At 38.5% G+C, this 13361-nt stretch overlaps 4 protein-coding genes across 6 annotated transcripts in view; 1 reads left to right on the forward strand and 3 right to left on the reverse strand.

Annotated features, from left to right (window-relative positions):
- LOC104805397 (protein farnesyltransferase subunit beta) overlaps window positions 1–3238 on the reverse strand; it is a 4268-nt gene extending 1030 nt beyond the window's left edge. Inside the window, exons 1-13 of one of the 3 annotated variants that reach the window (XM_010529956.1) lie at window positions 3014–3238; window positions 2794–2880; window positions 2399–2504; window positions 2170–2205; window positions 1829–1911; window positions 1682–1735; window positions 1410–1461; window positions 1080–1144; window positions 909–965; window positions 673–745; window positions 483–569; window positions 204–372; window positions 3–55 (exon numbers count right to left, since the gene is read on the reverse strand). In XM_010529956.1, coding sequence (XP_010528258.1) covers window positions 3–55; window positions 204–372; window positions 483–569; window positions 673–745; window positions 909–965; window positions 1080–1144; window positions 1410–1461; window positions 1682–1735; window positions 1829–1911; window positions 2170–2205; window positions 2399–2504; window positions 2794–2880; window positions 3014–3210 — 1119 coding nt within the window. In that variant the 5' untranslated portion in view covers window positions 3211–3238. Of the gene's footprint in view, window positions 1–2; window positions 56–203; window positions 373–482; window positions 570–672; window positions 746–908; window positions 966–1079; window positions 1145–1409; window positions 1462–1681; window positions 1736–1828; window positions 1912–2169; window positions 2230–2398; window positions 2505–2793; window positions 2894–3013 lie in introns of all 3 variants that reach the window. The other 2 variants (XM_010529955.1, XM_010529958.1) reach the window with 2 other exon arrangements.
- Window positions 3239–3399: 161 nt separating this feature from the next.
- Window positions 3400–5114, reverse strand: LOC104805398. The gene is made up of 3 exons (XM_010529959.1): window positions 4698–5114; window positions 4082–4246; window positions 3400–3958 (listed from the first exon to the last, which is right to left on the reverse strand). The coding sequence occupies exons 1-3, from the start codon at window positions 5061–5063 to the stop codon at window positions 3635–3637; spliced, it is 855 nt and encodes a 284-aa protein (XP_010528261.1). The 5' UTR covers window positions 5064–5114; the 3' UTR covers window positions 3400–3634.
- A 581-nt stretch (window positions 5115–5695) lies between these two features.
- Window positions 5696–10189, forward strand: LOC104805399 (deoxynucleoside triphosphate triphosphohydrolase SAMHD1 homolog). Its single transcript, XM_010529960.2, has 19 exons — window positions 5696–5928; window positions 6631–6668; window positions 6773–6795; window positions 7123–7229; window positions 7315–7366; window positions 7446–7530; window positions 7646–7736; window positions 7903–7941; window positions 8034–8101; window positions 8234–8296; window positions 8372–8427; window positions 8508–8581; window positions 8745–8837; window positions 8923–9024; window positions 9123–9203; window positions 9291–9382; window positions 9484–9499; window positions 9658–9768; window positions 9849–10189. Exons 1-19 carry the CDS (start codon window positions 5806–5808, stop codon window positions 9966–9968), a joined length of 1434 nt encoding a protein of 477 aa, XP_010528262.1. The 5' UTR covers window positions 5696–5805; the 3' UTR covers window positions 9969–10189.
- A 178-nt stretch (window positions 10190–10367) lies between these two features.
- LOC104805400 (bidirectional sugar transporter SWEET4) lies at window positions 10368–12607 on the reverse strand. Its single transcript, XM_010529961.2, has 6 exons — window positions 12442–12607; window positions 12238–12274; window positions 11753–11969; window positions 11483–11644; window positions 10995–11114; window positions 10368–10807 (listed from the first exon to the last, which is right to left on the reverse strand). Exons 1-6 carry the CDS (start codon window positions 12482–12484, stop codon window positions 10646–10648), a joined length of 741 nt encoding a protein of 246 aa, XP_010528263.1. The 5' UTR covers window positions 12485–12607; the 3' UTR covers window positions 10368–10645.
- Between the last annotated feature and the right edge of the window lie 754 nt (window positions 12608–13361).

Below are 13361 nucleotides of genomic sequence, written 5' to 3' on the forward strand. Positions count from 1 at the left end.
GGTTCCTTCCTCCTGAATGTGTAAGAGGATGTACCGCGGAAACCCTGGTCCTCTCCTGTAGTCATAAAGAGAGTTAAAAAAATCAGTCCGAGTGCTATGGTAACGGTAACATATTAGATAGACTGATAGAGATGAGGCAAGAGCATCGGAGCATGTGGTATTCTGAAGAAAATGAGAATCACTGTGGGAATCCCAAAAACTACCTTCACTGCTTTCATCATCATCATCATCATCATCACTGTCCTCAAGATCATCACCATCATGTTCGTGTTCACAGTGATCCTCATCTGTCACTCTCGCTATATATGATGATCCATGCACTTCCACATCATGTTTCGTATTTAATCTTTGTAGCAGTGCACAAGTGGCTCCCTGGTCATACACAGCGGGGCATTTCATTGGGGTTTCACGTAGGAGGACTTAAAACGATGAACAATAATAAATGAGGCCATAAAGGATACATACAGAGTAAGAAGGCTAACCTGCCAGAAAGAGTAACAACCATCAACCAATTTGTTTGTCCTACCTTGAAATCCCAATTCTATACCTTGTCGATGTACAACCCAATCCTAGATGCATCAGATAATCACAAGATTCTTTTCTTTTAAGTTTTGAATCAAGCAAGAAAAAATATTCCATTAATCATCTCAAAACAACTGCAGAGTATCTTACCGTCAAAGAAGCCAAGTCCAAACGGTCAACCTCATTAATTAGAATCATAGCAGCCAACCCACAGAAGGTGTACCTAAGCAACGAATTACAGAGTAAATGTGGGTGAGCACCCCTGAGAAAGGTTGTTCCGAAACTAGATAAGGAGGATAATAAGCACATATAAGCATGAGCCCCCTGAAAAACAAAATTCAAACTGATCAAGCTCTGAAAAAATAGAAGCAAGTATGAAACCATACCCACCGTGAGCTTCAGAGCCAGGTTCCCCCGCAATACCACCTTCGTAGGTTTGACAACTGCTCAGAAGCAGAATACGTCAAAAGAGCTTTGAAAATGAAATAAAATAAATCTCAATTTCCAAACTGTACCACTTTATCACCGCATGTCGACTTTAGATACCGTAATCCTACCTCAAAATGTAATCTCCCACAGCCCGCGTAAGATCACCATCCAGAATGTTCAAGATGCTTGCAACCTGGGTAAAGATAGGGAGGCAAACATATCAGCGAAAGAAAACCAACTCAGATATGTTAGATATCTAATTAGCTAACAATCTAATTTCAACTAAAAGACCATTTCTGATGTGAGCATGAGTCCAGATATTCAAATCATTCATGATATCTTCATGGGAGGCTCAAGCCATGGATACTGGAAGTAAATTGGAGAATTGATCCTAAGTATGGGAATCATATTCAACTACAATATGTTAAGCAATAAGAGAGAGCGAAGCGCAAACTCACCGCAATCGCTGTGTAGCATGCTCGGACATCTATTTCTCCCCGCTCATGCATCCTGAGGATGTTCAACGAGTAAGTCATAGGTTGCTTCAGTTAATGAAAAGACTAAGGGTGTCAGCTAAATGTTTGAATATTAGAAAAATAATCAGGCAAGAGTTGAAGTAGCCCGTTTGAATCGTGACATCAAAGGCACTAAGCAAGCACAAGGGCTGAAGTTGTAGCAAACAAATTGGTGCAGTCAAAAGGTTCAAACAGATAGAGAGACAGAGTCAGACCTGAAAGCTCCACTGCTATCTTTCATTCGTCGTATAAAGTTATACATTTTATCTCTGTAACAATTTCAAATAACATGTGAGTCTGTAATCAGAAGCAAAAACTGCTATTATTTCAAAGAAAATAATCATAAGAATCGACCACACCACCTATTAATCGAAGAAAGGGTTTTGTCACCTCCTAAAGTAACAAGCACGTTCACTGCGGCATAAGTTGTTGCAAGATGTGGCAGCTGAGCGGAAAAGATTTCTGTTACTAGTGGATGTAAGACATCCATACAATAAAAACTCAAACCAAAAAATAACTTATGCATCCTAATTTGATCTGCCATGAGAGGAAGATGTAGAATTCATCAAAACTTAAAATACGGAGTGGCTAGAGATCTTGCAGAAGCAAATAAACTGATCTCCACTTAAGCTTCCAACTTCATGATGATGATAGTGATTCATATGTTTGAAAGTAATAAGTAATCTCAACAAACTATACTTACTTGGCCAGGACCACCACCATATCCACCATCAGGATCCTGCCAGTCCATGACAACAAGAAACTGAGGGTGATTTGAACCAATTTAAAGTAACAATACAAGCAAGGGGGAAGCACATGAACCGATCAAAAGAGACACAAGCAGAGAAAAACGGGATGTGTTAGTCTTTAAGCTTTCCATGGGAACCACCAAAGTAGAAGTAAGCAGAGCAAAGTAATGAAACATGTCTAACCTCACAGCGTCCAAGAAAATCCATGGTATCGTTTTCTAGTTCTTTGTCAACAGACTCCCCGAGCAGTGCAATTGAATGAAGGATCCAGTAGCAAAGCCAAGGTCGACTGTCCAAAACCCAGAAGTCAGGTTCCAGTTCACTCAAAATCCATTCATATCCCAATATCCATACAAACTCATGCATTTTAGAGAACACAATCAAGAACCTTAAATGTCCCGAACACAAGAAAGAACCTTAAATGTCCAGAACATAACGCAAGAAAATGCAAGATGAAGTTCTAATAGAAGAATTGACGAGGATCGATGTACAATAGCAACTTTTAGTTCGCCAATTTATTCATAAAACAACAAGGCAACCAGGTTTTATGTAGAGAAAGCTAGAAGAAAATCACATACTTAGCATCCAATGACGAAAAAGACGGGCCTAGATGCTTTAACCCTTTCATCAGGTAATCTAACTGCTTGTCTCGCTGAATCTCCGCCCTACAAAAAGAATCTATCAACAGTGTGATTCATCTCTAGATGAATTTGCGTGGAAAGATCCCACAGATATACCGAAATTCATCGGATTAATAAGAAACATGCTATAAGCTGAAATCAAATCTGATTGATTTACACGAATTTCTGAGTGGCAAAGTCACTGGAATCGAAGTGACTGTAGATCTGGAAAACATCGTTCTCCACCAGAAACTGCTCACGCTGACTCACGGTGATGCACGGAGGTTGCTCCATAACTCCGCCGCCGCTCCGCCGCCGCGTCAGTGACTCGCTCAGTCGGAGTTTTGCTTTTCTCTGATTTTGCATCGCTTTCATCGAGTCAGAGATCTGGGCTCATCTTTAACCAACGAATTTTGGGCTTCACGTAATACGAAACTATTTCGCAGAACTGGGCCTCAATACTGGCACTTCGCTTTTCGCCCGGTTCTTTCTCGGTCCGGTTCGGTTCGTTCCGGTTAAAATTAAATCTACCGAATATCATTCTTCTTTCACAACACAACCAAATAAAAATATCAAAGGCTTCACCTTTCCAAGGACAACACAAACTGTTTTAAACACATACCTCCTAGAACTCTTACACTCGAATGACTTTCTTTGGTAAACTCTTTTCTTCAACCAATTGATTCGATTCTGTGTATTTAACTCACCGGTTTTTGGTAACTCGTGCAAACCGGAGACAAACCAAGAAAAGAGCAAGAAAAACAGAGGAAGTTACATTCTTGTTCTTTTTTACAACTATTCAAGTTTCTGTCTTCTGTTGCTGAAGGAACTCAAGATCCTTCATTTGCATTTGAATAGCTTCTTTGGATAGTCGTTTGGGCTCGGGAACGACGCTGCTTTCTCCTCCTTCCTCGACTCTCGTGGCCTTTTCTTTGACGATTCTCTGAATCTCAGACTGCTCGACCGACAGGAAAACTGAACTGAGCATCACCTTCAGAAGCTTCTCATCCTCCTCTTCTATGAGTCCTGTCCCAAAGCAACATACATAGATTGCTTCAAGAGCCTTTTCCACTCTTAATTCCATTGGGATTTTCGGAGCAGCCACGTTTAACTTTGCCCTCCTCTGCATTTGGAGAGATCAACAACTAAATTATGGTATTACTCGTCAAGAATTCTATAGTTCTTTGGAGTAAAACCAAGAAAATGAGAAAAGATCATTTGGAAATTGTAACTGAGAGAAAAAAACCTGTCTGGCTTCATTCATCAATGCAATGAAGTTCTGTTCTTCAAACTCGAGATCGTTTGAAATGCTAAGCCTGGCTACGCCTTCAAGGATCTCCTCGGATTTCAGAAGTCCGGCACCGACCGCAGTCACCCAACAGCACAAAAGCACATACAAGGGTTCCCCTGCCTACCCACCAAAGCCACACCCACTTTATCACGCCATAACCCAGAAGAAAAAAACGGAAGTTTATGCTCAAAACAATGGTAAACAATATGTAAAAACAACAAATCCATCACATTTTCTGAAAAAATAGTGTAAAATGCTAAAGCTTTGTTTTGATTGTCACTGTCGTAGACTTCGAGCTCTTCAGAGATTGAGCCTCAAACCAGTAAAAAAAACACCAAATCAGATTCAAACTTCTAACTAAAAGTGAAGCCACTGGTTCCACAGATTTTACTCAAGACAACATTTGAGGAACTTATAATGTTTTATCACATTGAGAATACTGAACTCGATCTCAGATTCATCTTCAACAGAGAGATGAATTCATTGTTCCTTGGGTACTTACTACTACACAGTTGGAACGACTCAGATAGAAGAACTGTAACGAATTAGCAGATAGAATTTCGAAATTCACCTTGCCTCTTCGTTCTTGGAACTCATAAAAAGCCCTAGAATCATCCACCGTACATTTCTTCCCCACTCGCCGCCTAAACTCGGCGAAATCGATTATATCGCTGCCGACACCGCCCTCGTCGCTCAGAATCCTTGCCACGAGTCCGATCACTGGAAGCGAGCCGATGACCTTACTCGCGAAGCTGGAGATGGAATTAGGGCTCTCCATGTAAGCTCGTACGGAGAAGACGAAACCGCCGCGGCCGCCGGAGACCGGCCATCTCCTCCGTCCGGACACCGGGGACGCGGCGGGTATGCGGCGGCGGAGATGTAGGAGAGACGGCGAGATTCGGTCCCAGGAAGTGGGAAGATGGGTCACAACCACCATGGCTGTGATAACGGAAGAGGGACGGGAGCTCTTTTAATGGTTGTAAGGTCCTGACCTCATGTTTTTTATACGTTATCTCGTGGATAGCAAATGTATATATTATTTTTACTTCGTATATTAATCTTGAATCCAAAGTATTCATACGTAAAAAAATTACATGGAACTATATCTATATGAACTTGGATGAGAAGAATAAATCAAACATCACAACTATTTTTTTATTTTGCCTATTCATGAAGCAATCCAATGATAGAATAATATATATTTATCATTATTAACGTTAATGTATAATGTTTTTACAATATTTTCTGAAATTAAATAGAAAAACCGGACTAATCGACTTCTCAATTATTAACAACTCTATGAATACTTGGAAAACCCATTCTGAAATATAATTAAAATACGAATCTTTATAATAAAAAAATATAATTAAAATAAACGCAATAAATGAATATACAATTATAGACACCACAATGGCACGTCCAATAAATAATCATTTCATGGGCCCACTTCCCAGACACCACGAACAAAACCCCGTCTGGAAATTAAAATAAAAGTAAAATTTTAAATTAAATCCAAAATATTAAATTAATAAACCGCCACAAATAAAAACCCTTCCGGTTCTCCTAGTAAATTCAAATCTCCTCAAATCCCCTTCCGTACCCATTCAAGCTTCAATTTCACTCTTTCTCTCGGCGGGCACTGTTGTTTCAGCGAGGGAGTGAGACTGAGAGTTCATCCAATGGGAGCGTACTGTAACGAAGATCTTGATTTGCCGGCATACGCCGCCGGAGCTCCGCCCCAGGAGTTCCGGTTATCGAAGCATGTCTACGACAACGTTCACGGAAACATCTATCTCGATCCTGTAATTTTTCTTCTCGAAATTGTTCGTATTTCTCATGTGGTTTCTAGATGTCGAAATTCTCTCCGTGAAGGTTCTTAGGACTGGTTTCGTGAACAATCTGGTGTTTCAGTGCGTTTGTTTTGTTCGAGTGGAAATTTGATTACTATCGTCGTTTTCTATTTCATTTCATCACTTTATACATTACGTAGGTGTAAGCGAGGCGTGCTATTGTATGCATCGTTCAGAAATTCCGTTTCTGACGTAACTTCTTGTTGTTAATGGACACATTAAGAGTTTTTTTAAAGTAAACGGTAACGTTTTTGTTGTTTGATGGAGATTGTATGTGTTGCTACATGGTTTTTTGGTGTATAAAGATCATTCGGAAGAAGGTTTCAGTTGTCGTATTTGTCAATTCAAATGCGACGGCTTAGTTTATGTTGCATGGCATGAAGACGAGGAATAACTTTGACGATTGAACGAATGTTTGCAGAAGAGTTCCAGATCCTTTGCTAGAATTGCTTTTTGTTTATGTGATTTGATTTTTCTTCTGTGTTATTACAGTCTGAGTGATATTTTACATGGAGGACAAATTGCCCGAGAACGAATCTGAGATCCGCGGAAAAGCAATTAACACTGTCTTTGAAATTTCAAACAGGACTATGTTCTAGTTTTAGGTTGACTCTATTTTTCCCATGTACTAATTATTTTCTGCGTGGATTGCAGCTTTGTTTAAAATTCATTGACACTGAGCAGTTTCAGAGGTATGTTGTTGGATTGTGCTCTGTCTCCCTACTTTGTTCTGTCCTTGACTCATGCGATCTGTGGTTTTGCTAAGTTGATTCTTTAATCTATTTCCTTGTGGTAGGCTTCGTGAGCTGAAGCAACTTGGTGAGTTCGCACCTATCTTGCTCCAAATAGTGATTCTCGTATTGTCAAAATGAATATGTCGGTCTATGAAAAACCACTTGTTTTGCAGAATACAGTGTATAGGAAACGAATCAATAATCTTTTCTAGTGAAATTGAAAGCAGGCTTTTGATGTTAGTGAAGCAACAATAAACCAATAATTTATTTGGTTCCACTGGAAGATTGGTTGTACAGATCAATTTTTTTTTTATCGTTGAACAATCGTATCTTGTTAGGTTACTTCCTTAAGCATATTATGAGCTTTTCACAGTTTGGATTAATTTCTTGAGGGAACTTGTACTTGGTTCAGGAGTGACAGACATGGTATATCCAGGAGCTGTGCATTCCAGATTTGAGCATTCCCTAGGGGTATACTGGCTTGCAGGTGAAGCTGTTCTGAAGCTTAAAACATATCAGGTATTGAACTGCGTATACATGTTTCAGAATTAAAGACAATGCACAGGTATGGTAAGGTTCTTATGTATGTGCTGCTGTCTTTTAGGGATTGGAGCTTGGTATTGACCGCACCGATGTTCAGACTGTGAGACTTGCAGGTAATTGTTGTCAGTTCACTGAGCTCAATGACTGTGATCCTATATCATCCATTTTCTGACCTCCAATCTGTTAATGTAGGACTCCTTCATGATGTCGGCCATGGGCCTTTTAGTCATATGTTTGAGCGTGAGTTCCTCCCAAAGGTTATCTGTGGCTATGAATGGTATGCTGTACATTACTCGATAAAGACTACAGCACTCAATTTACTGCATTGACTTGGTGGATATTCTTTTTCATCAGCTCTTTTAATCGGTAGTTCTTCTCGCATCTTTCTGCAGGTCTCATGAGTTGATGTCTGTAAAAATGATTGACTATATTGTTGATTCACACCACATTGATGTTGATGCTGAAATGATGAAACAAGTGAAGGTAGTATTGCCTTTTTTCTAACGATTGTTCTGATTCTCCTAAGATTGTGTTCTCTAGTATTGAAATTGGAAGCTGTGGCACTAGTTTTTATCTTTAAGAAGTTCAATTGAAGAAGTCTTCCTTCATTTCGTATTTACTGTTCCTTCTTTATTTGTTTACTTGACAGGAAATGATACTCGCTAGCACTGAATTTTCACAGTCGAAAGTAGGTTGTGTCATAACTCTTTTGTTTATTTTGAGCTAGTAGAGCAACTGCTTATGGTTTATATCCCTTTTCTCTCACTTTTTACTCTGCAGAGCAATAAAGAAAAACGTTTCTTGTATGACATTGTCGCAAATGGTCGGAATGGGATTGATGTGGACAAGTAATTCTATCTATTAATAGTTGTTTTAACTGTATTCAGTTTCTATTTCTATTGTACAGTACTGGTTCTTGATTATTTGATCTGTACATTTGTTGTTGAACGTTGATTTTCATTGTCTACAATATTTTACAGGTTTGACTACATTGTCCGTGATTCTCGAGCTTGTGGTCTAGGATGCAATTTCCAATTCCAAAGGTCTTCATTCTGGCTAATAGCCGATCTATTCTTTTTTCTGATAAATGATAATTTCTAACTTTGAGAGCTTCCTAGACTGACAGAGACAATGCGAGTCTTGGGAGATGAAATCTGTTATCGTGCTAAGGATTGTGAGTTTCTTCCATCTAACTTTGGCGTTTAACATATTTGAGCGCTTTTGTACGCTTCTAAACTATGGTTAACTTTGTAGATCTCACAATCCACAAGTTATTTTCATCTCGTGCTGATCTTTATCGGACAGTCTACACACATCCGAAAGTGAAGGTAACATAGCGTGTTCAACATGAGCATTTTACTTTTCCTTTTCTATGCTTTTTTCTCTTTTCAGCATGTTTCTTACCCTGTATTCAAGCTCTTCCTTAACTGCGAGTGTGCTTTTTGAACTGCTGAGGTCTCTAAACTTACACGGTTACACCATCTTTTGCAGGCTATAGAGCATATGCTAGTAGACGTTTTAGTGAAAGCCAACAGTTACTTACAAATTTCTTCGCAAATTGAAGATCCCTCTCAATACTGGAAGGTTCATTCCTTGCTCGTGAAACAGATCATTCCCTCGGGCAAATAATTCCTGGTCTATTTGATAACCTTTGGTCTCCTCGATGCAGTTGGACGATACAATTATCAAAACTATTGAAACAGCACCAGATCCCGAACTTGCCGAATCCCGAGAATTAATTCTTCGCATTCGCAGAAGGCAGTTGTATCAGGTTCTATCTTACTCTTAACCGATGTACATGTTCCAGATATGTAGCAATGTGGATTCCTGGTAGAGTTGGGTTTTTTTTATATACTTTTGTTGTTGCAGTTCTGTAATGAATATGCTGTTCCCAAGGATAAAGCAGAGCATTTCAAAGCTGTCACCGCACAGGATATCATATGTTCCCAGGTTCTGCACTTGTCTTCACAGTATTTGTTCTCAAGGGAACTTTTGAGCAATCCTTTTGTACTTAATATTCTTTTTTTCATATAACAGAAAGACGGAGGTGTGACATTGAAAGAAGAGGATATTGTTGTCAGCAATGTGAAGATTGATTTGGCTCGTGGAAGACAAAACCCGCTCGAATGGTATCATGATCAAACTATATGCTTATTTTTTTCCACCTAACTCCACCGGTTTTATCTCTTTTGCTCGAAATTTCTAACCTCTCTTGCTCGGATCTTTCCAGCATCAACTTTTTCAAGGTACATGCGTCTTCACTCATTAGCAGATTCTATTTCTCCCTTAATGTTTTGATCGTTTTATAAGCTTCTTTGTGATCATTTCATCATTAGCGCCTCTAAAGACTCTGGATGAAACTCTAGCATCTCGAAAATGTCTTATACTTGTTTTCTTTACTCAGGATTTCGACAGCGATGAGAAATTCACGATACCGGATGAGCGAATCAGTCACTTGCTACCAACAACATATCAGGACATGATAGTGAGGGTTTACTCCAAGAAACCCGAACTGGTAGGCCATAAAGCCATCATCCACACATTCACAACCTCATTAATCCACAAAACATCAAGCACTGTTTCGTCTTGTTTCAGGTTGAAGCTGTGTCCGAAGCTTTTGAGAACTTTCAACTGAAAACATACGGCATCAAGGCCCAAGTACACGCTACTCCGGAGAAGAAGAAACGGCGGGTGATGCACAGAATATGCAAATAGGAAAAAGAAAAAAAGAAAAGAAAAGAACGAAACAATACGGCGTCGTATCATATCCACCTGAAAATGCCAAACCACGTGGGTGTTTCTTTTTTCCAGCTTGATCTTGTATATGTGAATGCAAAGGAAACTGTGTTCAGGGCATGGATGGATGGTTTGTTTTGGGATGTACGTATTGCTTCGCGTCATCCTATGAGAAACATAATATTGTAGATTTTTCTGCTTGAACGAATCAACAAATAGCCCCGAGTATCTCACGGACAAAGATGAATATGAAACTCACAAATACAGCTAACATGTATATAGACAGCTACATATGTGTATGCATAAATACGATGATTTGTGTATATAATATTCACAATGTGAAGATGAATATACGAAGAAATTAGATGTACGTATCGATGATACCAGTGCCATTATAGACAGCTTTGTCGTTAGCAATTGTTGTTAGAGAGAGAGAGACAAGAGAAGAGGAGAGCCAAGACAAAACCTATATGATCCATGGGTCATAGAAGTATTGCGTGTGGGGGACCCTTGTAGAAGATAGTCCGCTAGGTTTTGATATATATTATATAAAACCAAGCATGGGGTGATTTTCTGTGTTCAATTCCAACCCATAAACTTAAATTGGAAACGTGACACAAGTAGTTAATTACTTTTAATTAATCTACTAATCAAGTTTAAGCATAAGCTCTTGCAGCTTGTCCATGACTTCCACTGAGTTGTATCCCCGTAGGTTTCGAGGCATTGTCTTCTTCAACCTCTCTTGGTGTTGTCTTGCAGTAACAAGCGTATAAGATAAGCTGTAATGCTCCTGATAATGTTCCTAACCCATTCCCAATCTGCAAAATCCAATCAATGATTAGATTTCACAATTACTTCAAAATAATCGAAATTTTTTCCCGTGATTTCCATCTTTTATATATCTTCATGAGATATGATTACGATTCCAAAAATATCGTACATTAGTCCATGTAGGTATGCGTGTGTGTGTATATATATATATATAAATGTGAGAGAAAAACGTACCAAAATGAAAAGATCAAATTTGATGAGGGCATAAATAACCCAAACAACACCATTAAGGAAGTTGGCTAGCGAGAGAGAGAATGGCATGTATTTTACACTTTTGGTTTTGATCACCTTTCCCTGTTTTGTACAAAAATCAAATATGGGAAAATTTTATTAATTAATAAAGATTAAAAAAAATCAGGGTGAAACGTTATAAATCAGATTTATGGTCGTCCATTATGCACGTCGATATATGGCATCATGTAGAACGCATCCGAAGCCTTGAAACATATCTCATTTTCACCAAAAAATTCAAAATACAGATAAATCATTATTAATGCCATTTTTTTCAAACTATAAATATTCCAATGGGTTTTTAATGATGTTATTATTATGTGAAAATTTAGGCACAATTTGAAATTTTGAAAAAAAAAATATATACGAAAACAATAAAAGAAGAAAGGTTAAAAAGGAAGTATAAATTATAAATAAGCAAGGCACATTACCATGATGGTGAGAGGGGAAATGTACATGAGGCTGACGAAAACAACACAAAGGATCCCAACCACAGAGGATCTCTGTTTATGTGTGTGGAATAATTGCAACGTGAGTGTCGCCACAATCCCCACAAACACCATCTCCACCGCAAGCCATATCCCCACTTTTACCTGCCCATATACATCACAATACAACCAAAAACCAAGAAACTGATATACATATATGTATACGTATGTATGTATATGTGTATATGTATGTATGGACATTTAACGTCGTACCCTACGGTTTTTGGGGGCGAAGAACAAGTAGAAGGAGATATAGAAGAGCTCAATGAGAAGGCCAGTGGCGTTAATGGTGATGACGAGAGTGCTGTCTGGCGTGACCATTGGTAATCCGTAGAACACCCAAAGCGCGCAGTTTAGAACTGTCGCCAAGTACGGATCCGCTTTGTACTCTTCTACGCTTCCCTTCTTGTATATTCTTACGAACGTTGGTCTGTCTCCATATACCATTACATATATATATATATCCACCTTATATTATTACCATTTTCATATTACTTGATCTTGCATGTCTCTATATATTCTTTTCCATAAATAATTCAAGGGGCAACATATAGTTTTCAAAAAAAATTCTACCAGCGTGTAAATGCAGAATAAATTGATCTATACATCGGTATATACATATACTAAGCCTTAGTAGATGTTTGTGTATGTGAGTTTGTGTGTGGAAGAAGCATAAAGAAGAGAGGTTGATGAATTACATGGGCGATGCAAACAAGAAGAACGAGATGACATTTCCTGTGAAATAAACCAAATTAAAACGTTAGAGCTAAGACACGAAAAGAGGTTACTTATCCTACCACATAAATATATACATACAATAACATATGTATTTGTATGTAATATGCATACTTGGGCTTTACACAAAGGCATATATATATGTGTATGTATATGTTTGTGCTTACCAATAATGCCAACGATGTTCCTCGCAACCGTCGCGCTAACCATTTCTGCAACAAGACAGAGAGAAGAAGCCAATCTTGAAATGTTTCTGGGGAGAGAGTAGGAAGAAGAAGGAAGAACGAGCGTGAATATGTGATCTATATCTGGCTATATTTATATAACAAGGTCGTATATATGTAATGTATATACGCATATGTGATCGTACGTACGTATATATAATATGAGGAAGAGAAGTTCAAGAAGCTTAAGGAATTGAAATGAAAATGACCCTCAAACTCTTTCCGTTTCAGGAAACAATCATTATATTTATCTTATTCCCTTGCAGGTCCAATTTCTCTTTGGATTATTCTTCTTGGAACCATTAGGCCGGCCATATATGGCTCCATCTATACTACATACTACGCACGTGTATATGCATAGGAACATACACATACGTATAGATACGCACGTGTATATCAGTTTCATGGCCGTTGTGTAAAACAAAAAAAGAGGTTAGAAAGGGTTGATGCACGTGAATTTATAAGCGGGCGAGCTGAGGAAACCGAATCACGCTACGTCGATTTTCTTTTGTTTTGATACATATATATTATATGATTCGATTTCATGGGTTTCATATGAGTAAGGCCTAACGACCCTCTCCCTCTCTCTCTCTCTCTCTCTCTCTCTCTCTCTCTCTCTCTCTCTCTCTCTCTCTCTGTTAAGTAAAAAAGTCGACATTTTACTTGCAACGAGATTAGATATTTTGTAAATTTTATACGCATGCAAAGTGTGTTGATCATATTCTTTTTCCTTTTTGACCGAGTGCGAGTAGAATAGAATTATAATCCGAATTCTATAGAGAATAATAAAATTTAAAGGAGGGGACAAAAAGGGTAGATTCACCGTATCATACAACAAGCATATATATATATATATATATATT

Source organism: Tarenaya hassleriana, unplaced genomic scaffold (genome assembly GCF_000463585.1).
Source record: "Tarenaya hassleriana unplaced genomic scaffold, ASM46358v1 Cleome11, whole genome shotgun sequence".
Classification (NCBI taxonomy): Eukaryota; Viridiplantae; Streptophyta; class Magnoliopsida; order Brassicales; family Cleomaceae; genus Tarenaya; species Tarenaya hassleriana.